A 24,148-nucleotide genomic window follows, 5' to 3' on the forward strand; every position below is an offset into this window, starting at 1 on the left:
GATGGAGAGCACGAGTGATTATTGCGCAAGCGTCGTCGGGTGGTCTGACAAGCGATCCCTCGCTCCACTCGCTCCTCGCTCAGCTTTACATGCGCGCTCTTTCCCGCACGAAAGCCGATTCACACGTAAATGAACTTGTAGTATAAGGGCAGCTATTAAATAGGTAATATAAACAGCATCTGAAGCGGCAAGCATTTAATAAATAAATTTTATTTTACAAAATATGATCTTTTTTATAATAACAACATATCATTTTCTTTCTCTCTCGCCGCCGGTCGCCGCCAGCGGTCCGTCGAGACGATATTGGAAGTAAAAAAGTCTATCACACGCGTACATAAAATTGTGACTTCCCTATAGTCTATAGCTTCTCAACATCTTAGCTGCTCAACATCTAACTCTAACAGTGAGCTCCTAAACTTGACTAGAATGAATTGGATTGGAATGGTAGGTAGTGTCGGTCAGTCCGTGCTGAGGTAGGTGGTGTCGGTGGCCTGCGACGCGGGCGCCGCCCACGACGCCCAGCGCGGCAGCCGCCACTCGCCCTCCGGCTCCGGCAGCTCGTCCAGCGCCAGCGCGTCCAGCGGCACGTCCAGGCACGGCGTCAGCAGGCGCGGCCACTCGGCCAGGAACGCGGCCAGCTCGGCGGCGGCGGGGCGCGCGCGCGGCTCGCGCTGCCAGCAGCGCGCCACCAGCCCCGCCAGCTGCGGGCGCAGGCCGGGCGGCAGCGGCAGCGTGCCGCCCGCCTTGACGCGCGCCAGCACCTCGCCGTTGCCGAGCCCCTGGAACGGCAGCGCGCCGAACGTCACGATCTCGTACAGCAGCACGCCGAACGCCCACACGTCGCTGGCGGGCGAGAACACGCCCAGCGCCAGGCTCTCGGGCGCCATCCAGCGCACGGGCAGCATGCCCTTGCGGCTGAAGCGGTAGTAGTCGCTCTCGAAGACGAGGCGCGTCATGCCGAAGTCGGCCAGCTTGAGCTGCAGGCGCGCGCCCACCAGGCAGTTGCGCGCCGCCACGTCCCGGTGCACGTAGCGCTGCGCCGCCAAGTAGGCCAGGCCGCGCGCCGCGTCGCGCGCCATGGCCGTGAGGCGACGCGCCGACACCTGCTCGCGCTCGTCGGCGGCGCCGGCCAGGTGGCGGCGCGCCAGCAGGTAGCCCTTGAGGTCGCCGTGCAGCATGAACTCCATGACGGTGCACACGGGCGCGCTGCGCGTCACCACGCCCAGCAGCCGCACCACGTTCTCGTGCTCGAAGCGCTTCATGGCCTCCGCCTCGGCCAGGAAGTCCAGCTTCTCCTCCGTACTGGCGCCCGCCTTCAGCGTCTTGACGGCCACGGCGCTCCAGCCGCCGTCCAGCAGCGCGTGGCCGCCGTACACCGTGCCGAAGGCGCCCGTGCCCAGCTTGCGGTTGATGACGACGCGCTCGCGCGGCAGCTCCCAGCGATCGCGCCCCAGCGCCTTGGGCAGCAGAGCGTGCAGGCCCAGCTCCTCCAGGCGCGCGCGGTAGGCGCGCTCGGCGCGGCGGCGGCACAGCAGCGCCGCGCCCGCCAGCGCCGCCGCGCCCGCCACCAGCAGTAGCCCCGCCAGCGCCGCGCCCGCCGTGCGGCACTCCACGCGCAGCAGCTCGGCCAGCGGCCGCAGCGCGCACGGCTCGGCGCCGTCGTCGGGCGCGCGCCCGTCCGCCGTACGCCAGCGCAGCGCCCCCAGCGCCAGGCGCCCGTCCGCCCAGCGACCCACCGCGCGGTGCGCGCCGTCATCCCACTGCAGCAGCAGCAGCGGCGCCGCGCGCGCCGGCGCGTCGCCCTTCGTCCACGCGAAGCGCCCCGTTACACCTTCGAACTCGGTCTCCGTGGCGCCGGCGACTAGGGTCCTGCGAACAGACGGCCCGAGTTGAGTCAGCGAGATGCGCACGCACGGCGTCGCGCGTCACCACGCCCAGCGGCGGCGGGCCTCACCTCACGAGAGCGGCGTCGTGCAGGTCGGCCAGCGCGGCGGGGCGCGCGCGCGCCAGGCGGTCCAGCGCGCCGGCCCACAGGCGCAGCGCGTCGTACAGCAGCGGCGCGTGCGGGCCGGGCCGCGCGCACTGCACGCCCAGCAGGAGGCACTGCGCCCGCCAGCGCGCCACCCACGCCCGACGCCGCGCCTCCGAAGGGTCCGCCGCTTCAGCGTCGTTTCCTTCCGTAGCGTTTGCATTCACTTCCTGAAAAATAATAATTTATTTATTTATTTACTAGCCCGCAGCTTTGCCCGCGTGCATTGGTCAGATCCCCTGCAGCATCAGGATTGAGGAGTTGGAATCCAAATTTTTTATGAAACAATGTCGCAAAGTTCTTCTATCGATTAAAAAGAAATGACGCAAATCGGTTCAGAAATCTCGGAGATTTCGGTGTACATTGATAGAAAAACAAAACTCCCTTTTTGAAAGTCGGTTAAAAAAGTAGCCTATGTTACTCCCTGGTCAATTCTCTACTTGTCTGTGAAAATCCTGTCAAAATCGATTCAGCCGTTCCGAAGATTAGCCTTTTCAAACAGACAGACAGACAGACAGACAGACAAAAATATAAACGTGTGATTCAGTTAAAGTATCGTTCAAATAACCATATGACCTTAATAGGCGGTAGTTATTTCGATATTATAGACACACACTCCAATTTTATTTATTAGTATTTTTATTTATTAGTATAGATAGATTTCTATATATATAGACTTAATTATAAAAGAACATTTTACACCAATTGTTGTAGACCAAAGCACTAGACAAAAACTGAGACTGGTGCTTGAAATTTTGCAGCCCAAATAGACCGTAGTGTGCTAGGGCTGTTCCAAGTTCGAAATTTTATGGAGTGGAAATGAAGAATGTCTCCGTAAGAACGGGATTTTTGAAACACGTGCTGGTTTTGTCCGTTCATGTACTCAGTTAGGGGCAAGTCGAGTTTTGATATCATGAAGTTTAACTTTGGGATACGAATAAATTAATTATCTCAGGTTGGGACTTAAATTGACTAAGAAATCAACACCGCTCAAAATTCTCTTCAGGAAAAGGTTCTCAATTGGCGGGATTTTTAAGGTTCAGGAGCCAGTAACTAATCCCTCGCGGTACGTCCGTTCGTTTGTCTGTTAGTGTCTCGTCTGTCGTACCCAATAAAGCTACAAAAGTTTGGTGTAAAAATGTTTACTTTTTATTAAGTCTGTAATTAAAGTAATCTGTACTTTAGGAAAAAAAAAAACAAAATTGAGTTTGGCCATGAAAATTAAAAATGTCATTTCTTGTCAGTACGGTTTTTTAAAGCTTTTCCTAAATATCATTGGTTTTTTTTTTTTTTATGTAAATTAAATATAGGTTTAACCTTTTTATCACCTCCGATTTTTTTTAAATCTTAAAAATAAATTAGCCTTTATTTTATTCAGCCCTAGCGTGGCCCTAGCACAGACTACGGTCTATTTGGTCTCAGTTTTTATCTTGTACTTTGGTCTACAAAATCTTTTTATTAAGTCTTTAATTAAATAATTAAATAAATAAAAATAAAAAATAAATTAAATAATTGCAAAACATTACAAACAAATTTCACTGCTGGAATTCAATCTATTTTTATTTTTATGTGGTAGGTAGTATAGTAGATACTCACGGCGTGGTCGAGCCACGGCAGCGCCCACTCCGGCGCCACGCTGAGGTGCCCGTCCAGCATCTCGGCCAGCTGGCGCGCATCGCACGCATCAGCCGGCTGCGCGTCCAGCGTGCCCGGCGGCAGCGCAGCCGGCAGCAGCCACACGGCACCGCGCGCGGGAGTTAGCCCCGCCGCGTGCCCCGCGCACAGCGCCGCGCGCACGACCCGCGCATCCTCCGCGCACACCAGCAGCACACGCGCGTTCGCCGCTGCCACGCGCTGCGCCCACGCGGCCAGCAGGCGCACTTCGGGCGTGGCGGCGTCCGGCAGCTCCAAGTGCGCCACCACGTCGGCCTGCAGGCGCGCGGCGGCCAGCGCGGCGCGCGTGGCTGGCTCGCTGAGCGCGGCCACGCGACGCCAGCGCAGTTGCACGAATAGCGCACCCAGCACCGTAGCCACCTCACGCGCGTCGCCCGCCGCCAGCAGCGCGGCTGGTGGCGCCTGCGCCGTGTACGCCACGGCGGGCAGCGAGTGCACGGGTCCCGGCGCCGTGCGCGCCACGTCCGCGAACGCGGCGCCGCACGCTGGGCCCAGCACGGCCGACAGGGACTCATACTCGCGCGAGTTGAGCGCGTCGTTGAGGTAGCGGTAGGCGCGCGCCGCGTCGCAGCGGTCGTCGTACGTCTCCACCTTGAAACGTAGCGGCGCGCCCGGCGCCACCAGCTCGGCTTCCGCTAGCGCCGCGGCCGCCGCCAGCGCCGCGCCGTCGAAGGCCTGGCGCCGCGTGTCGGCCGGCAGCAGCACGGCGACGCGCACCTCGCGTGCCAGCGTGCGGCTCGGATGCGCCGCCACGTAGCGCGCGGCAGCTGCGGCGGGGCCCCAGCGGCGCGTCAGGCGCATCAGCTCGGCGTACTGCGCCGCGTCGAGGCGTAGTCGTGCCAGCACGCGCAGCGCGCGGTGTGAGCGCGCCAGCTCGCGCGCGTTCACCAGTTTCACGAGGCGGCGACTCTCAAAGGGGCACTCGTCGGCGTCGTCGGCGAGGTCGCAGGGCGGCGGGCCGAGCGCGCGGGCGGCGGCGCGCGGCTCCCAGTCGCACACAAGGAAGGGCGCGGTGGGGCTGGGCGCGGCGGCGGCCAGCGCGGGCCCCGCGTTGCGCACGACAGCGCACAGGCGGTGCGCGCGCACGGCGGCGGCCAGCACGTGCAGGTCGCCGGGCGTGCCGGTCAGCACGTCTGCGCACGCGGCGCGCTCGCTCACGCACCACGGCGGCACGAACGAGACGCTCGCGTTTCCGCTGGTAACGAAATAAAAATAATTAGAAGTCAGTGGGAACTAACTACCGACAGAAATAAAAACTTCACTGTATACAGACTACGGTCCATTTGGGCTGCAAATTTCAAACGCCATCTCAGTTTTTATCTAGTGCTTTGGTCTACAATGTTTGCTGTAAAATGTTCACCTTTTATTAAGTCTTTTATTAAATTAACAAACATACAAAAATAAATGCTCTCTTGCATAGAAGTGTATGGCTATACTACTGTCTTCAACTATGAACTTACGCAATATAATCGATCTACATATTTGGCATCTCATCAATGTATTACCTGCGCAGTGAGCGATTTGCAGTTACGCGGTGATGGATTCGATGATGCGAACCCATGAGTTTCACTTCAATACTCTACGGGAAGAGCGGAGGGGGGTACTCACAGGTCGGCGAGGCGCTCGGGCGCGACATGGTGGCGCGCCGCCGCCGCGGCGTCCGCCAGGTCGAGCAGCGAGCGCGTGGCGGCGGCGCGCGGCGCGTAGCAGCGGCGTGCGGCGGGCGGCGCGGCGTCGCCCAGCTCGTCCAGCCCCGCGTCGCGCAGCGCCCACTGCATGGCGGGCGCGCGCGCGGCCGGCGCCAGCAGCAGCGCGGCGTGCAGGGCGCCGCGCAGCAGCGCTGCGAACACGGCGTCGCGACAGGCGCGCGCGTCGGCGGCGTGCGGCGGCGCGCAGGCGGCGGGCGGCGGCGCCACGTGCGCGCGCAGCCCCTCCGCACGCAGCGCCAACGCCACCAGGTGCGCCAGCGCCGAGTCGCGCGCCGCGCTCGCCGTCACCGCCAGCGACGCGTCCTCGCTCTCCGCACTCTCCGCACTCTCCGCTCCTCCGCCTGCGACACAGTGCACGCCGTGAACGAGTCCATGTGAAAAATATTTAGTTTCACTTTGTAGTAGTAATATTAATCCTTCAATTTGCTATTAATCAACTTACCTGGGTCCTTTATTTGTATGAACTCAATTGCTATAGAGTTTCCAGGAAAAATCAAATTTTTTATTTTTATTTTGAAAACATGAATGCTCGGAGCTTCCTCGTGTCGTCGAGGATCGCTCGTCCACCTCGGGAGTGCCCGTGTGCTCGAGGCGGCGACCGCTCGCGAAAGCTCGGCTTCAATGTGGAAGAGTATCTCAGCCGGGGACATACAAGGGTACACTGTTCGTGCCCGCGTCTCTCTCTGTGCGAGCGGCTACCTGTGGGACGAAACTCACCATCACGGAAGTTGGCTACGACAAGCAGTAGAGCGAGCGCAATGGTACACTGTTCGTGCCCGCGTCTCTCTCTGTGCGAGCGGCTACCTGTGGGACGAAACTCACCATCACGGAAGTTGGCTACGACAAGCAGTAGAGCGAGCGCAATGGTACACTGTTCGTGCCCGCGTCTCTCTCTGTGCGAGCGGCTACCTGTGGGACGAAACTCACCATCACGGAAGTTGGCTACGACAAGCAGTAGAGCGAGCGCAATGGTACACTGTTCGCGCCCGCGTCTCTCTCTGTGCGAGCGGCTACCTGTGGGACGAAACTCACCATCACGGAAGTTGGCTACGACAAGCAGTAGAGCGAGCGCAATGGACTGCCCCCTGAAATATGGAAAAATATTTGCTTCACCGGAATTTATAAATTACTAGCCGATGCCCGCGACTTCGCCCGCGTGAATTTAGGTTTTTTGAAATCCCGTGGGAACTCTTTGATTTTCCGAGATAAAAAGTAGCCTATGTGCTAATCCAGGATATTATCTATCTATATTCTCAGCCAAATCCGTCCAGTAGTTTTTGCGTGAAGGAGTAACAAACATACACACACACACACATATAAACTTTCGCCTTTATAATATTAGTGTGAAGTGTGATAGTGTGATTATTCAAAAAACGGCCAAGTGCGAGTTGGTCTCGCGTACCGAGGGTTCCGTACTCGGGTAGTTTTTTCGACATTTTTCACGATAAATCAAAAACATTATGCATAAAAATAAATAAAAATCTGTTTTAGAAAGTACAGGTAAAGCCCTTTCATATGATACCCAACTTGGTATAGATCTTACTTTGGAAACACATTTTAACTATTTTTTTAATGATGTAATCACAAATTCACGGTTTCCGGATTTATTCCTCTTGTACTATAAGACCTACCTATCTGCTAAACATGATTCTCAACTCATGAAGACTCATGCAATTTCACGAAGGTCAACGGGAAGTACCCTTTAGGTTTTCTTGGCAGACACAATGGACGGACGGACGGACAGACAGACAACAAAGTGATCCTATAAGAGTTCCGTTTTTCCTTTTGAGGAACGGAACCCTAAAAAAAATGTAAGTATAGGTTTGTATGAAATGTTAATAAACTTTAATTTTTTAAGTCTTTTAAAGCCGATGATTTGTGTCAGCTGGAGCACAAACTACGGTCTATTTGGGCTGCCAAGTAACACCAGATCTCGGGCACTGCCTTTGTTGAGGTCAAAGTCTAAGATTTATATAGAAATCGAAGTTAGGTAATTTAGTTACAAAAAGACATACTAGATGGCGCTGTTTGCTTTTCTGTCGTGCTCTTACACCAGCCCTGTAGGCTGTATAAACATGCTACCGAATTAATAAAGTTAAGTTGTTACGAGATTCTCTGCCTTGTGTTTCATTCTACCTGAGTCTACAACTACAACGTGTGAGCCTACCACGTACAGCCTTTGACAAAATAAATATGGCGGCTATATGGCACTGTTTTCAAATTTTTGACGAGGCAGAGTCGCTTTCTTTCTTAATAAGTAATTATTTGAAGGCCGGCATTACGGCGGCGCTGCACGGCGCGTCGCTACGCGGCTAACTGGTGTTTATGCCGCGACGCGCCGTGCAGCTCTGCGCAACGCCGTGGCACCACCGTTCGGTACCGAGTCCGTGTCGCTCGCGTCATCGGAAGCGTATGGCGTCCGTACCTCATGTGCGGCGCGCGGCGCGGCGGTGCGCGGCGCGGCAGTGCGCGGCGCGCCGGCCTCTGGCTCTGCGGACAAGCGAACGAGCATTTACAATCTGACACTTTCACTGTATGACCTAACTCTAGGCTTCAGGCGTGCACCGCTCGCAGCCGTTAGTGGCCGACGAACTGCACGCTTGAAGCCGATAACGAACTTCAACTACAGGGCATGTACGACGCAAGAGAAGCGAGCTCACAGACTAGCAGAGCGGGCAGGCCTCGCCTGCGTACAATGTGGGACGTGTTCCGGCACGATAGGCCGACGATATAAAGAGGCTGCTAGTGGGAACTGAGTGTGATGGCGCTCTTCAGAGAAGGCCTACGTCCACAGGCTGATGATGGTGATCTGTATCCTATAGAAGACCGATAAGACCGTAACTGAGCACGTATACTGTCCACTGGGGACTCCTCGATGTTAGGGCGTGGCTCCATTGGCGAACATTCGACAAATCTTCGGCAAAGATTCGTTGGTGTGGCCGGCTTCAAATTCAAACGTATGATTTGATATGAACGCAAAGCATTTGCCAAATATTCGTGTTGATTACATCAAAGGAAATGACTCTAGGATCCGGCAGCTCGCTAGGATCCGGCAGCTCGCTAGGATCCGGCAGCTCGCTAGGATCCGGCAGCTCGCTAGGATCCGGCAGCTCGCTAGGATCCGGCAGCTCGCTAGGATCCGGCAGCTCGCTAGGATCCGGCAGCTCGCTAGGATCCGGCAGCTCGCTAGGATCCGGCAGCTCGCTAGGATCCGGCAGCTCGCTAGGATCCGGCAGCTCGCTAGGATCCGGCAGCTCGCTAGGATCCGGCAGCTCGCTAGGATCCGGCAGCTCGCTAGGATCCGGCAGCTCGCTAGGATCCGGCAGCTCGCTAGGATCCGGCAGCTCGCTAGGATCCGGCAGCTCGCTAGGATCCGGCAGCTCGCTAGGATCCGGCAGCTCGCTAGGATCCGGCAGCTCGCTAGGATCCGGCAGCTCGCTAGGATCCGGCAGCTCGCTAGGATCCGGCAGCTCGCTAGGATCCGGCAGCTCGCTAGGATCCGGCAGCTCGCTAGGATCCGGCAGCTCGCTAGGATCCGGCAGCTCGCTAGGATCCGGCAGCTCGCTAGGATCCGGCAGCTCGCTAGGATCCGGCAGCTCGCTAGGATCCGGCAGCTCGCTAGGATCCGGCAGCTCGCTAGGATCCGGCAGCTCGCTAGGATCCGGCAGCTCGCTAGGATCCGGCAGCTCGCTAGGATCCGGCAGCTCGCTAGGATCCGGCAGCTCGCTAGGATCCGGCAGCTCGCTAGGATCCGGCAGCTCGCTAGGATCTGCAGGTATATTTTGTTTTTTTGATAAAACTTGTTTTTTTAAATGATACATGACAGTAGGATAGATTACAGCAGGGTTCATTTTGGCAAAATTTAGTCGCAATTATCTTTGTATTGTAATAAAAAAATTTAAAGGATTTTTTAACAAAAATGAATCACTTAATTGGGGCTAGATGTTGCCAGACAACCTGCTGCCTGCTGATAGAATCTATTCTACTATGATGTATTATGCATAAGAATTAAGTTGTATAAAATAACAGATACCTGCAGATTCAAGGCTCAAGCGGCCAGACCTTAAAGTGTAAAACATTCGCGGAATTTCGAATGTGGCGGCTACACGGCAACTGGTTAGAAGATTTGCCATGTTACGAATTTTCGCCAAATTCGAAATGTGTGCGCAGTGAGGCCACTCGTCGCGTCAAACAGTTGCGTAGTTCGTACAATTAAATTAAGTACTGCACACATTATTTCATTTGTTATTGTAATTGGAACCGTGGTTCAGACGTTTTGTATCTCACTGTTTGTAGTTCTGTGGCTGGAGAGTAGGCGACGCGCGACGCGCGACGCGGACGCGCGGCGTGCGCGGACTGATGCGTGGGAAACTTCATTAGTTATCTATTTAGCAGCGACAGTTTTATTGTTCGCGAGTAGGTAGGTAGTAGGTAGACGCTGTGCAACTTTGTAGTTCACAGATTGTGAATATGTCACATGAAAATAATCGGAATCCACTCCTGTAGCCAACATTAGAAGCTATCGTCGCGTGGCTTGCGGCCTGCGGGTGACGCTGTGATCGCTTTAATTATAAATCTGTCCGTTTATTAACCTTCGATTCAAAAAAGAGATGTTAAGTGGTCGGAGGCGTTCCGCGCGCGCGGCGGCCGCGGCCGATATAATCGGTGACTGACTTTTTGTCGGCGAAAAATTAAACATGCAGATTGCGATATTGAAACGCATAGGTTCTACAATAAGGGCGGTCTACAATTTTCTACGATTACATCGGCCCGATTATTATCGGAGCCTACAAAAAGTGACGTGGGCGGGTGGCCTTACTGTATTTGTGTATCTATGTCTGTCTGTGGCATCGCAGCTTCCCCCAAACCCATGGACCGATTCGAATGCGGTTTCAGCCGTTTGAAGATTATCAGCAGTTTCCTCAGCCGGACGTGCAGCATCTAAGACATGTACCTACCTACTGAGTTGATATTTATATGTATAACTTGCACTAAACTTGTGTTAAGGAGTCGACCTCGATGGCACTTCAATAATATCATGGTAGTTAGTAGTTACCCTTAACCGGTCCTCAATGTGATTATTTTTAATTTACGTAATTTGTCTATTTTTGTGTATTAAGAATCACACTTAATATTATAAAGGCGAAAGTTTGTATGTGTGTGTGTGTGTGTGTATGTTTGTTACTCCTTCACTCAAAAACTACTAGACGGATTTGGCTGAAATTCGGAATGGAGATAGATAATATCCTGGATTAGCACATAGGCTACTTTTTATCTCGGAAAACCAAAGAGTTCCCACGGGATTTCGAAGAACCTAAATCCACGCGGACGAAGTCGCGGGTGTCAGCTAGTGATGTATAATTTTAAATTCATTAAACGAGTAATTAATGGTGATTCTTAGACATGACTGATAACAATTAACAGCATGCTTTTCCCTTCTCCACTCTAAATAAAACTTCAACAAGAAGTAGGTTTGACAGAAGTGCATCGGCGAGGATTGAATCGTGCACGTCGCGCGTCGCGCGTCGCGCGTCGCGTGCGAGCGCGCTCGTCGGCCGCTGAGCTTGTTATTTTATTATAAGTCGGTCCTGTAAACCGTAAAATAAGCTACTATACACTATAGTCAGCATAAACGGCGGTAGTCCAGTGTTACTACCTCGGCTTTCTATCCGGGGGTCCAGGCTTCGTTCCCAGCCATGCGACTAACTGTTCGGAGTTATACGCGTTGTAAGCAATTAAGTAGGTAGGGACAGGGAGCATCACTGCGAGTGAATCTCCGTAATGTTTTCAAAGGTGTAAAGATTGCCAATCCGCACTCGACCAGCTGGTGCAGTTGGCCTACAACAGAGGAGAGCCGGCCAGTGGGGGCCGGTGAGCCGGCGATGGTGATGATGATGACTGTGCACTGTAGCGCCTACCTAAACAATCCGTTCTCGGTAGTTGGGCGGAGAGCCGTGGTTGCGGTCATAACACTGCACTTCCGGCGCAGCTCCCGCGCCGGCCGAGGGGCATGCCGTCGCACTCACCACCAGCACTGCACCACTGGCCCGACACTGATCAACTCACTAAAAATCCAGAAGGTTGCAAGTGCGTCCATATAAATATGGGGTTCAACTCGTCCACTGATGTGGTTCGTCACAGCATGTCGTCGTAGACGACACGAGAAGCGTGCGGCGTGCGTCGCGGCGGCGCGCGGACTGTGGGGCGCTGCGGCGGAGCGGCGCGCGTGACGCAAGCGCCGCTCACTTGTACAACAACAACATCGACGACGCAACTACGACACTCTATTGTATATATGCGGCTCGGTGGCACGTGGTGGCACGGCTCGGAGCTCCGGCAGCTCCGGTGGCTCCGGCTCGGGGCCGGGGGCCGGGAGCGGGGGCCGGCCGGCGCCGAAGTTTTCAATCTGGCCTGATACAGGCTAACTGGTAACCCACTTCTTAACATGGTCGTTGTATAGATTTCTCATTAACTATACTTTAACTACCTATAATACCGGTTACTCAAGTCTTTCTAAAAAGGGATGCCAAAATAAGGGATCTCTCAAAAGGGAAGGGTCTCTGAACGCGTATGTGGTTTGAACCAGCCAAATGTAGCAGGCAGCCGCGACCCGGTTCACGAACACCGTTAGGCAAGTACCTACTAGGTAGATACCTCAGGGTGTTCTGTGCCTCAGGGTTTCCATTACAGAACGGGTAACTTGTGACTTGTGGGGCAACTGAGCTGAGCTAATAAAAAAAAAAAATATTTTATTCAACCGAATTCGTAATTAGATGAAAATTGCCACTAAGCGTCGGTGGTCTCGGCTTGTTACACACAGGTGGGTGCCGGGTGGCACACACAGGTGGGTGCCGGGTAGCACACACAGGTGGATGCCGGGTGGCAACTTGGGGAGGTACTTTGTGTTTTATTCAGCGGAAATCTATTAATTTAAATTACCAACCATGGGATCGCTGCTGACTATTAGCACAGTTTTTACATCGTACTCGTAAAACTGCTATTAGATACTGATCACTAAACTTTACACATACCTAATTATAATTGTTTGTTTGTTAAAAAAAGTGTAATAAATTAAAAATTTATAACACCCCGACAAGTGAAGGTTACAGTAACTAGAATTAACGATTTACTGAATGAATTCAGTACTTAAAGGATCCTGTTCGTATGAATTCTTTGATGATTGTAATGTCTCGAGCTATACATGCGGCGGTTAACGGCTTAGCCGTGAACATGTAGCAGACAGACAGACAGCCTTCATGATGACTATTATCATTTCACCCCATATAGTGCTGACACGCCACAGCACGTGGTGTTGGCGGCCACTCCTCAGCTGTCGAGTTAACCACACTGGAATGCGTTGAAAAATACTGCATACTATAATGAAAAAAATAATTAAGAACTAAATGATATAGACGGAGAAAAGACAACGTCTAAAGAGAGGTATCTTTCAGGTGAAATGCAAAAGTCTGACCTGAAAGATACAGTGACTCTAAAATTACCTATTATTGCTTATTTTTTACTCTCATTTGTTTAATAATTAATTTGCTTATTACTTTTAGAAACTACTTATTTATTTCCATTGTAACAGAATATGCTATGGAAGAGCGGGGCCGCCCGCCACAAGTACTAGTTTAATACTAGTCACTTACTGGGACGGTCCCAATTTCTATGTTATATGTAAACTTGTTTTATACCGAAATAAATATTTTTGTATTTGTATTTGTATTAGTGAAGGAGCGGAGGAGGTTTTTGGTCTATAGGCATCGATGTACATATACCGATATATATCAATGTAGTGTAAGGTTACTTTTAAAAATTGATTTGAATTGTCAACAATAATATAAAATTATTAATTTATCTAATGCAGGTAGTTTGATAAAATCGATATTTGGCTCATTCGATGTCATACAATCTGTTGCTAGGAGGCCAACAAGATTGAACTTGCATAAATACGGGTGTTTCAAAGGTTTTAGTCACGGTAATGGTATGTATAAATATTACCGTGTTTTAGTTCACTCTCCTTCTGAGATTCGGAGCGATATCGCATATTTTCGGTATTTGGATTGTGAACTGAATAATTAGATATTGTGATAGCAATCACGCTCTAATTAAATTATTTAATTTGGCATTAGTTTGTTTAGATTAAAACTCTCGGATAACCTCTACACATTTAACTAGTGTTTTTTGTGTTGGTTTGAGAGGACATTTCAATTGTCCCATCTTCGGCTCCGAGATTTAATATTTTTCACTTGTAAGTAGTCTTCGCTACGCTTCAACCCACTCGCACGTAGTTTAGCTATATAAGAAAGAAAGAGATAGCATGCTCCCTACTTTCGTAGCAGCCATGCCGGCTACAGGCGTCATTCGTTTTCGTGCGCGCGCGACTACCGCACGTAGTAAAAGATAATAAAAATAATAAAAAAATAAAATATTTCTCAAGTTAATTACCATGTCGGAAAGAAGGCACATAGCACTGTGCATAAGCATAGCATAAGAAAAAAAATGGCGTAAAAAGATTAGAAAATATGAAGAAAAATTACGACGCCAGCATTACGGATCGGATAGTGAAGGTATGTACGAAAAAGTTATTCTTTTTGTTTCCATGCTGGCTATTTCTTGGCTACTTATAGCAATTATATCTCTGATCTACTACGTGATATTAGACCGTAAATTAAAAAAAAAACAAAAACAAAACGGCTTCGAGTCAATACGAGATATTGACCAATAGCAATATATTATGAGTTAATACGAGATATTGACCAATAGCAATATATTATGAGTTAATACGAGATATTAACCCTTCTTTTATTTATTTATCTTTTCAACTTTCCCCGGTCCCCGCAACCAACAGCACGACCGCTACCTTCTGTCGTGGAAATTCCACACAGGGCTGACTCGATTGAGCCAGAAGTATGGGGCGTGGAGCCCCCGCCATCACCACCTGCGGCGGTGGCAGCATCTACATACAGTACCCGATCTGACAGAGGTTACAAATGCACCCCCTAGTGCCGACTAGAACTCTTACTCGCTTTAGGGGATTTCGAGAGCCTCCTTAAAGAGGGACTAAAAAAGGAGGTAAGGGGCGAATTATTAAAAAAATAAAAAATAAATAAAAAAAATGCTTATTTCCAAAAATCTGTCCCCTTCTGAAGCCCTCCATGCTCAATCCAGAAATTAGCGCAATGCTAACAGAGTCGGCCCGGAATAGAGATTCCCGTGTTTTAAAAAAGCAAAACCAGCTAGCATGTGCTTTTACAGTACTCAGCAAGACAATGTCGGACATGCTAACTAAACAAATAGAAGCACCGGCGATTCTGAAAAATCTTGCAGATGCGGGTAAATTGACTGCTGACTCCCATTATTTAGAATCTGAAACCAGACGCTCACTCGTGACGCCTATGGTCGACAGAAAAATTGGTTGATTTCATCAAGTCTTCACGGGGCATCCAGAAGACGGGGAAACTTATCCAATCTTCAGCCACATCAAGTGATTTAAACTTCAAGCCCTCCCTGCCGCGTACACACTCGAACTACCGCGGCGGACGTCAGCCGACCCGCGGCAGGGGGGCCAAATTCACGCCGACGCAAGTTTACCAGCGCCGTTCAACAGCGTACCAACCACAGCCGGTTTGCAGCGGGCAGCGAGCGTCAACGCCACCACCATCGACGTCTCGACGTCACAAGCAGTCGTGGCTGGCGAAGCAGAAACGATAAGTTCCCAGGTACATGCGGGTCGTTTAAAATTTTTCATGAGAGCTTGGAAAAATATTACTAATGATGAAGCTGTTCTTAATAGCATTTCTGGGTATAAAATTCCATTCACCGAATTACCAATTCAGGACCCAACATCTTATCCAAAAATATCTCTTCCCAATAATAATAATAATAATGAGTTTAATTTTTCTCAAGCAATTCGTAGATGTGAACCGTGTAAGGGCCAATTTGTTTCAAGGTATTTTTCTGGTCCCTAAAAGTAACGGTGAAAAACGTATTATTTTAAATTAAAAAAAAAAAAAAAAAGCTTAATAAGTTTGTAAATATAAGTCACTTCAAAATGGAAGATATTAGGACTGCAATTAAGTTAATGACCAAAAACTCTTATATAGTAAACCTAGACCGCAAAGAAGCTTACTTTTTGGTACCAATACACAGAAATCACACAAAATATTTAAGATTTTTTTTTTCTTTACGAGTTCTTGGTTTTACTTTTTGGCTTAAGATCGTTGACACGGCTTTGGTCATTTTTGAGCCATTTTGCCGCTTCATATTTTGTTAAACACTGCATTTACGTAAAATATATTCATACTACATTGTAGAATATTTCCTGTTTTATTAAATTGGAAGAAAATATTTCCCAATTTATTTTTATTTTTATTTTATGGCCTGAAATATCAAAAGACTATTAGTGAATTTTGGGTTTCGTCTCATCTTTGACATTCACTACATCAAAAGTTACTAGGTCAATTCATACAAAGACATATATATTTTTTTAAAGATGAGGTCCTGAACTAACAAAGTGACAGATTCAAAGTTTCAATTGGCATTTTTTAAATTAGAAAAATCCAAACCAAAAAGTTATAATTTTATAAAATTATAGTCATGTAAAACTATCATTTAGGTGGATTATTTTTCTTTATTTATAAATAAAATTAAGTACTCATGAAAGTAAAACATATTTACAATATATGGTATGAAGGGGTTAAAGAAAACATCTAAATTTAATTATTATTTGTTACCAAAAATGAACTTGAAATACACCATAAAACTGCGCAAACATGCAGTAGGAATCGAACTAGGAAACTAGTATCGGTCGAGGCTTTTCCGAGAACGGACGTAACACTTGTTTTCTGAAAATTCTTTGAAACTTTTCTGAAAGTTTTTTGAAAATTCTTATTGGATTATTTAGAATATACCTGAAATTGTAGTACGACTATCACATCTCAATACTAGGTATTTTTAATACTCGTAATTTTTTCTTACAGATAGTTTAAAACTTTTGTATATACATATAATATTTTCATTTTTGTGTTTTGCGTATGTAGTTAAGGATTATAGCTGTTGTAAAAATGTAATACATAATTTGAAGAACGAACTAGAGAATACCTATCAAATCTTATCGAACAAGACCATTCTGTACCCAACTAGGGTAAGACAGAGAATTTGGCAGCTATGTATGTGTGTTTGTTTGTTTATCGATTCCCTCATTATTGCCAAACTACACATTAAATTTAATATAAATCCCGTCCCGTATGTTAGAGGCTATATTATGACGTCAAAACAAATCAATTTAGGAGATATAACCAACAAAAAAAACCAAGAAGTGTTGCGAATTTAGAAGTACTTACATACATGATATGGAAAAAAAAAAAAAAAAGAAAAATGTAGATATGTCAAGAAAAAATTAACTTCAGACAGATGGCTAGAGTTTGATATCAAATCCATTATGCAGATTTCGAATATATATATAATTTATACATATAAAGATATACTTAATTATCTACGATGTATTTTTGGAAAAGGGACAGGGAAACCCATCCTCTTCATCGATGCCTTTCCCTGGTGGTGGGTGTATTATCAGGCAAGCTTTCGCCAGGCAACAAGTCCCTCCATCAGCAATGAGTACAATTCTTGCATCCTTGTCGAATAGTACAAAATCCCAGTATACTTCTAGCTTTAAACTATGGTATGGTATGGCTATTGCAATACTAAAAGTTTAGATCCTTTTGATATTCAGGTTTATGACTTACTGGACTTCCTAGCAGATTGCTTCAGGAATGTATCCTCTTATGGTTCATTAAATAATTATCGTTCAGCTTTATCTCTTATTACCATAAATAAGGTGGGCCAAGATGAACGAGTAAAGAGGGTTTCTCAAAGGTGTTTTTAAAATTAAACCAACCTTTCCTAAGTATGATACCACTTGGGATCCAAATGTAGCTCTTAATTACCTTGCAAACTTATACCCAAATAGCTCTCTTAATTTGGAACAACTCACTAAAAAGCTAGTAGTTCTACTAGCCTTGTCTACTGGACAAAGATGTCAGACATTAACGTTAATTAGGATCCCAAATATTAAAATGAGCAGTGAAAGGATTGTTATAACGATTACCGATATTATTAAAACTTCAGGGATAGGCAAATCACAACCGAGACTTGACCTCCCTTATTTTATACAACGGCCAAGCGTTTGGCCAGCGGATACACTAGTATCCTATATAACGATGACCTCGATCTGCAGATCTAGTCACGATGATAGACTTATACTTACTACTAAAAAACCCTTTCATCCTGCTTCGTCCTAAACCATTGGACGATGGATAAAACAAATTCTCACAGCTAGTGGCGTCGATACGGCAATATTTAGTGCTTATAGTACTCGACTTGCAACTGCTTCTGCTGCACTACGAGCAGGTGTCAGTGTCGATACTATAAGAAAGACTGCTACCTGGTCAGAGCAGTCAGCAACCTTTGCGAATTTTTATAATAGACCTTTGACTAACGATAATTTAGGTTTTGCTAATGCACTATTTAATGTTTCGCCTAATTAAGTTATTTTCTTTGTATGGAATACAGATTCAGGTTAATTTTTATGTTAATTTTCATAATAAATAACTACTTATTTTGTTTAATCTAGATTTGTTTTTGGTTTAATATTTTGCCCTCCAACGTTTCCATTTGCTCTGAACATCTTACAAGTGAAAAATATTAAATCTCGGAGCCGAAGATGGGACAATTAAATGATCAAACGAACTTACCAAGTGAAGTTCGATCTTGATTGTCCCATCTTCGGCGAAGAGATTTAAGGTCCCTCCCATCCCCGTCTATAATAATTATTTATTATTTACCCGAAACATCAACGTTGGAGGCCTTGTTATTCTCTAAACTAAATGACGCCTGTAGCCGGCATGGCTGCTACGAAAGTAGGGAGCATGCTATCTCTTTCTTTCTTATATAGCTAAACTACGTGCGAGTGGGTTGAAGCGTAGCGAAGACTACTTACAAGTGAAAAATATTAAATCTCTTCGCCGAAGATGGGACAATCAAGATCGAACTTCACTTGGTAAGTTCGTTTGATCATTTAATAATTCGATAAAAAAATTTAAATAATACCTGCTTTTCTGAGTGACACCAATAGTAGTTTAGTGCAGAGGCCGTTGGGCAGAATCCCTAATGGAGTCGGCATGTCTGGAACGCTGGTATCTATGAGGATTTTCCTACTCCCCAAACCAAAAAATGTATTATAAGTATGAAAACTACTTGTAAAATTTTGCTGCTATAAGGAAGTAAGGAAGTATATTTAAAGTTTAGTTGGGCGTAGGACAGGCTCGCTGCGGAAGTGCGCGTGATGCGCTGTTTGTGACGTGTTGAAGTTAGAACAGGTGTCATATGACGTCACCGGATGTGCGCATCATCATGCGCGTCGTAAGATCATGCATCGACCGGGAGCGGCAAGTGCCAACTGCCAAGCATCTGCCAAGCACGCGGGGATGACACCAGCACCTGCATATGCGGACAGTACAATTCCACTGTTGACAAACCTCAACAGCGATCACGTGCGCGCGGACTCGCACACGCAGGGCTACCACTCCCATCATGGAGTACCGTCGTACAAGATTATGTTCTTACATCGATGTATGCTTCATTTCAACTTTTTAACCGTGACCGACCATTTGAAAATTTCATTATTGTAAAGCAGCCGCAGCATTACGATTGATGAGATACAGTCTTACAGACGGATAGCGGAGGCTGAGTTTTAGGGACCTACTGACACTCTTCGGATACGAAATCTTAAAAATGAGCTAGTACCTACCTAGGTATTCATTACTTGTTGAACCACACGACCTTCCTCTCCGACCACACTCTACTCGTCGCGCTGCGCATCACTTGTCTCCTCGTTCTGCCGCGATAGATTATCAAAAAAGTTATCCAGTTTAACTCGATAGAAGCTAACCCGGAGTAGGGAAATTCTCGGTTTTCCCATGTCTTGGAAAATACAGGCAGTCGATCTCATCTCGCTCCGGTCATGTCGAATTACTGTCCACTCGGACTACGAGTAGCGGGCAGTACCGCTACCCCGCGGTACCGCTGCGCTGACACTCGCGCGTGATTGAAATACTACATCGATGAGAACAATAATATTTTTGTTAGATGATGTTTACGACTTCGTTTGCGAAACTTCCAGTGTTTGTAATCCTGCGGGAACTCTTTGGTTTCCCGGGATGAAATGTGTGCCGGCCTTGGGATATACGCTAACTCTATCTCATCCAAATCAATTCAAGGGTGAGCCGTGAAAAGCATGTCTATTGCCAAAAGATTGCACCTCAATCAATCTACGCAAATAAATGAAGTGAATGAATGAAGATAATATCAGGTTCATCCCCGAAGCTCTCGTCGACAAACGGCGCCAGCTATTGCGCTGCAACTCTGCCGGTACAGTGTCCGCATGCAACATGACGCAAGTCGACAGCTATGTTGTTGTTTACACTCGAGCTGCGAACACGAGTAGTACGCTCTCCGCGCGATAAGCGACACGCGCGTGATGTCCACGCTCCCCTCCGCTCCCCTCCGCCCGCCTCGCGACTGCTGCACAACACTAGCAGCGGCTCTACCTTTGCACTCCGCTACATAGTAGCACAGAACAAATAAGCTCTTCTTGTCTAGTATCAAGTATCAACTACGCATTTTATCTAAACAAAACACTATACCTACTTAGCTAGTAGAGGCCGGTGAGAGCGCGGCCACGCGGCTTTGCGCGCAATGATATTACATACAGCGTAATCGATGTAAGCACCCCGACTTTGCGCGGGGAGCCTGCCATATTCCATCAAAATGGTTAGGTATGTGTTGAACATTCCTCGAGAAATGTTCCGCATACAATGAAGCCCGTATTGAATAGCGCACCTACCATCGACGTGCTCGTACCTATTTTTTTTACCGCAATCGAAGCAGCTACTAATTAAAGGGAAGAAATGAAAATGTATCGTGCAATGTTTTATGGTTCCGAGTCCCGTTTTTACTGAGCTACATTATACTGATCGCGACCGAGTTGCTGTCACCCGTTGAGGAGTTCCATTCACATCTTAACGAAGATTAAACAGAACTTACCTGATGGTACACAATCCATACTATCCATACTTCCATACTAATATTATAAATGCGAAAGTGTGTCTGTCTGTCTGTCTGTCTGCTACCTTTTCACGGTCCAACAGTTTAACCAATTCTGACGAAATTTGGTACAGGGTTAGCTTATATCCCGGGGACGGACATGGGCTACTTTTTATCCCGGAACATCAAAGAGTTCCCACGGGATTTCCAAAAACCCATCCGCTTAACCAATTTGTATGAAAGGTACCGAGGTAGCTTGCGTCCCTGTAATTGTCGTAAGCAACTTTTTATTCCGGAAAATCCAACAATTCCCACGGGATCTTTAAAAACCTAAATCCACGCGGACGAAGTCGCGAGCATCCTCTACTTTCTTATAAAAAAGAATTATTAAAGTCAGTTTAGATTTAACGGAGGATTGAAATAAAATCGAAAAATCCCTAATTTTTTCGGATAAAAAACCATCCTGTATGCTAAGTTGCAGCATCAGCTACCAATTTACCATTTAAATCCGTTCAGCGCAAACAGACAGACAGGCAAACTGAATAGATGTAGATTAAATTTTTATGCAAGTAGACTCTTACAAGTGCTTTTGAATCGTCAAAATAATTGACCACTGCGACCTGCGATACCTCGCCGCGGCAGTTGCAGCAGCCGTGCTGGTTCTGTCACGCGTCCACACGCGAGTATGGAGCATAGCGCAAGTAGACACGTAGGACTGGTTGGAACAACGCGCGACCACGTGCGGTTATCGCGGCGTCCCGGAAACCAATTATTACGATAAAACATTATACTATTTTGTGTTTATAGATTTTTATCCAACTCATACCTACTTGTGGTCAAGTACGCAGAGCCCTACGTGGTGAAGAAGAAATGCTCGTTTTAAATAATGCTTGCCTTATTATAAATAAAAGAATTCTATTTAATATTATTTTTAACCGACTTCCAAAAAAGGAGGAGGTTCTCAATTCGTCGGAATCTTTTTTTTTTATGTATGTTCCCCGATTACTCAAAGACCCCTGAACCGATTTGGAATTTTTCTTTTTGTTTTAAAGGGTATACTGTGCAGGTGGTCCCATATAAAGGTGAAGATCTGATGAATATCTTCGGAGATGGAGAACAGAACTCCTCAATGGATAGGAGCAAATTGCTCGCGATCAGTGTAATAGCTTAGTAAACAGTAGGGTTTTAACTGGGCATAGCATATTATAGTACAGTGGGGCCACTAAAAATTGTGAAATAAAAAAATTTCAAATTTTACTTATTATGAAAGGACTTCGCTGGTATATTCTTTCTAAAATATATTTTCAATTATTTTCAAGCCCTTTCGTAGACTTAATGTACGGTGTAAGAAAAAATACCTACCTACAAAACTGCACTTACACTGCAGGTACATTACCGTACCGAAGGTATATTATAATACTGAAACAATAAGTGAAAAGTCTTCAGTGATAACTCGCACGAGGTGGAACATAGGTACATTGCAGCTGTCGTCAAAATATGCAAAAATAATTGAGTAAATAGCTGTAGCAAAAAAACTTAATTAAGTAAGTAATTAAGTACTTTATTATATATATTAAATGTTTATATTTCTTTATTTAGAAGGCGTGAAGAGCAATAACCCGTTTAAAATAATTATCAAACTCTTAATAATTACCTTCCGTCTTGGTAGATAGGTACTTAACAATACATTGTGTAGCTACTTCTAAACAATAAACTGGCTGATATTATAATTAGGTAACATACAGTGTCGTGGATCGCCGCTTGTCGTATCGCGCAGGTCGTACACCTCAGTAAGAAAGGGTTTACTGAAGCTCCACACGAGCGCAGCCGGGCGGCTCAGCCAGTTCAAGTAATACGTTTCAGTTTATATACAAAGTGTAGAGAGCATTCACCCCAATTACAATTATTATCAATCCATGTATCAATTACCTACTCGTACTTAGCTACAAATAAAATGATATTACACAACAGGGCCGGACTCCGCCACATTACCCCCCATTCATGGCGCCAGGCTGCAAACTTTGGAGCTCCCCTCCACTTTTGCAATTTAAGCATTATTGTGTACTTACAAGCTTTCATTGTGAGTTTTTAAGTAATGTCCGCTTAACGTAGATTTTTTTTAAGGCAAATTAAAACGGTGGCATTTATAGGTTTTTTGATGATAGTACAAAGTTCAGAGCATTTACTTTTGAGTGGGATTTCGTAGCCGAGTTGAACATCAGTCAAGTGGTCAAGTGCGAGTCGGACTCGCACGGAATAATACTATTGTAGTATTAGGAACGCCGAGTCACAAAACGAAGTTCTATGGCAACTCATTCACTGTGCGGGCTGTTGAACTTTGGAATGCATTACCATTGACCATACGCAAATCAAAGTCACTAGACTCCTTTAAAACTGCAGTGAAGAATCTTATCTTACAAATTGAAACGATAATCATATTTTAGTTTCTCCTTAAGTACGATTATAGAGTATATATTAGTCTATTTTATTAGTATATTGGTATTATACATATTATTTAATACATGTATTAGTGGTTTATGTATTAGTATGTATCAGTTATTTGAATGTATGTTTATTAGTAAATTACACACCACCTGCAGTCTAATTTTCCTTATACTTTCCAATCTTTAAGGTTGCCTGGTAGAGATCGCTAATTAGCGATAAGGCCGCCTTTTGTATCTGTCTGTGTTTTTTATTCTTTAATGTAATCCTTCTTGTGGTTGTGCAAATGAAGTGATTACTTATTAATTAATTATTCGAATGACTGAGTCGATATAACGTGTTGGCTTTACTTTGTAATGACTTCATTATACCTAACCCAGACTTGCGAGTCGAGTAGCGATCAAATTGTGTTCTTTTTGTACTCGTTTTAAATATTATGATACTTATCTAACTCGGAAGTCTGGAGGCACTTCATTGAAATATGCTCTTTACGTGTTGGCGACGCGAAAGGCTTACTTTCCTAACTGTGCCAAACCAAAACAATTACATCACATTGTATCGTCCGTTCACTCGAGGGCTATGATTATGAATTCACATGAAGCTTCAATAATTTTACTCATAGTTCCAAAAAAAATATGATCGAACCCTACCCGATTAGACACTCTACAAAATAATAATATTGTTAAGAATGTGTTCGCTAGATGTTGGTCGACGAAGGATTACGCAATTTGTTCGAAGAAATATTGATTTCATAGTTAAGGAAAACTTTTAAGCAAATAAAAATAATTCCTATAAATGGTAGATATACTAAAGTACATCAAGTTCTCAGAACAATCGCAATTGCATAAACATAAACCGCTGAGCGTCGCGCCGCGTGGCGCCGCGTGGCGCAACGCCGCACGCGTCGCAGCACACGGGGAAACATCGCGCCGACAGTCTGCATAGCTGGAGAAACTGGCTGACTGACATGATAATATTATCAACGTTCGGGCGTTCTGCTCAAACTTCAAAGCGACACCTAACTAGAAACTTGTAATTTTTCTCGTAGGCTGAGAAACGCGATTTTCAAAAACCTAAATCAACGCAGACGAAGTCGCCGGCTACAGCCTGTACACGTATGGGACCGGAATCCTATCCGGCCGGATTGTTTGTACTATTGACCGTTGACGATTTAGATTGACTTAGATTG

General features: G+C 46.7%; 2 protein-coding genes across 6 annotated transcripts; both read right to left on the reverse strand.

Moving 5' to 3' along the window:
* Positions 1-180: 180 nt before the first annotated feature.
* On the reverse strand, positions 181-11,628 carry LOC123878826. Of its 5 annotated transcripts, none has more exons than XM_045926507.1 (7): positions 11,331-11,628; positions 7,838-7,902; positions 6,445-6,497; positions 5,312-5,753; positions 3,626-4,898; positions 1,955-2,199; positions 181-1,869 (listed from the first exon to the last, which is right to left on the reverse strand). In XM_045926507.1, the coding sequence occupies exons 2-7, from the start codon at positions 7,840-7,842 to the stop codon at positions 459-461; spliced, it is 3,429 nt and encodes a 1,142-aa protein (XP_045782463.1). In that variant the 5' UTR covers positions 7,843-7,902; positions 11,331-11,628; the 3' UTR covers positions 181-458. The 5 variants fall into 5 exon arrangements, with proteins under 5 accessions (XP_045782463.1, XP_045782233.1, XP_045782293.1 ...); XM_045926277.1 differs by having other exon boundaries at positions 6,130-6,497; XM_045926337.1 differs by lacking the exon at positions 11,331-11,628 and adding an exon at positions 11,069-11,318 and having other exon boundaries at positions 6,130-6,497.
* Positions 7,909-10,610, reverse strand: LOC123879149 (tetra-peptide repeat homeobox protein 1-like). Its single transcript, XM_045926748.1, has 2 exons — positions 9,446-10,610; positions 7,909-9,181 (listed from the first exon to the last, which is right to left on the reverse strand). Exons 1-2 carry the CDS (start codon positions 9,543-9,545, stop codon positions 8,364-8,366), a joined length of 918 nt encoding a protein of 305 aa, XP_045782704.1. The 5' UTR covers positions 9,546-10,610; the 3' UTR covers positions 7,909-8,363.
* Positions 11,629-24,148: the final 12,520 nt, after the last annotated feature.

This window comes from Maniola jurtina, chromosome 1 (genome assembly GCF_905333055.1).
Source record: "Maniola jurtina chromosome 1, ilManJurt1.1, whole genome shotgun sequence".
Taxonomy (NCBI): Eukaryota; Metazoa; Arthropoda; class Insecta; order Lepidoptera; family Nymphalidae; genus Maniola; species Maniola jurtina.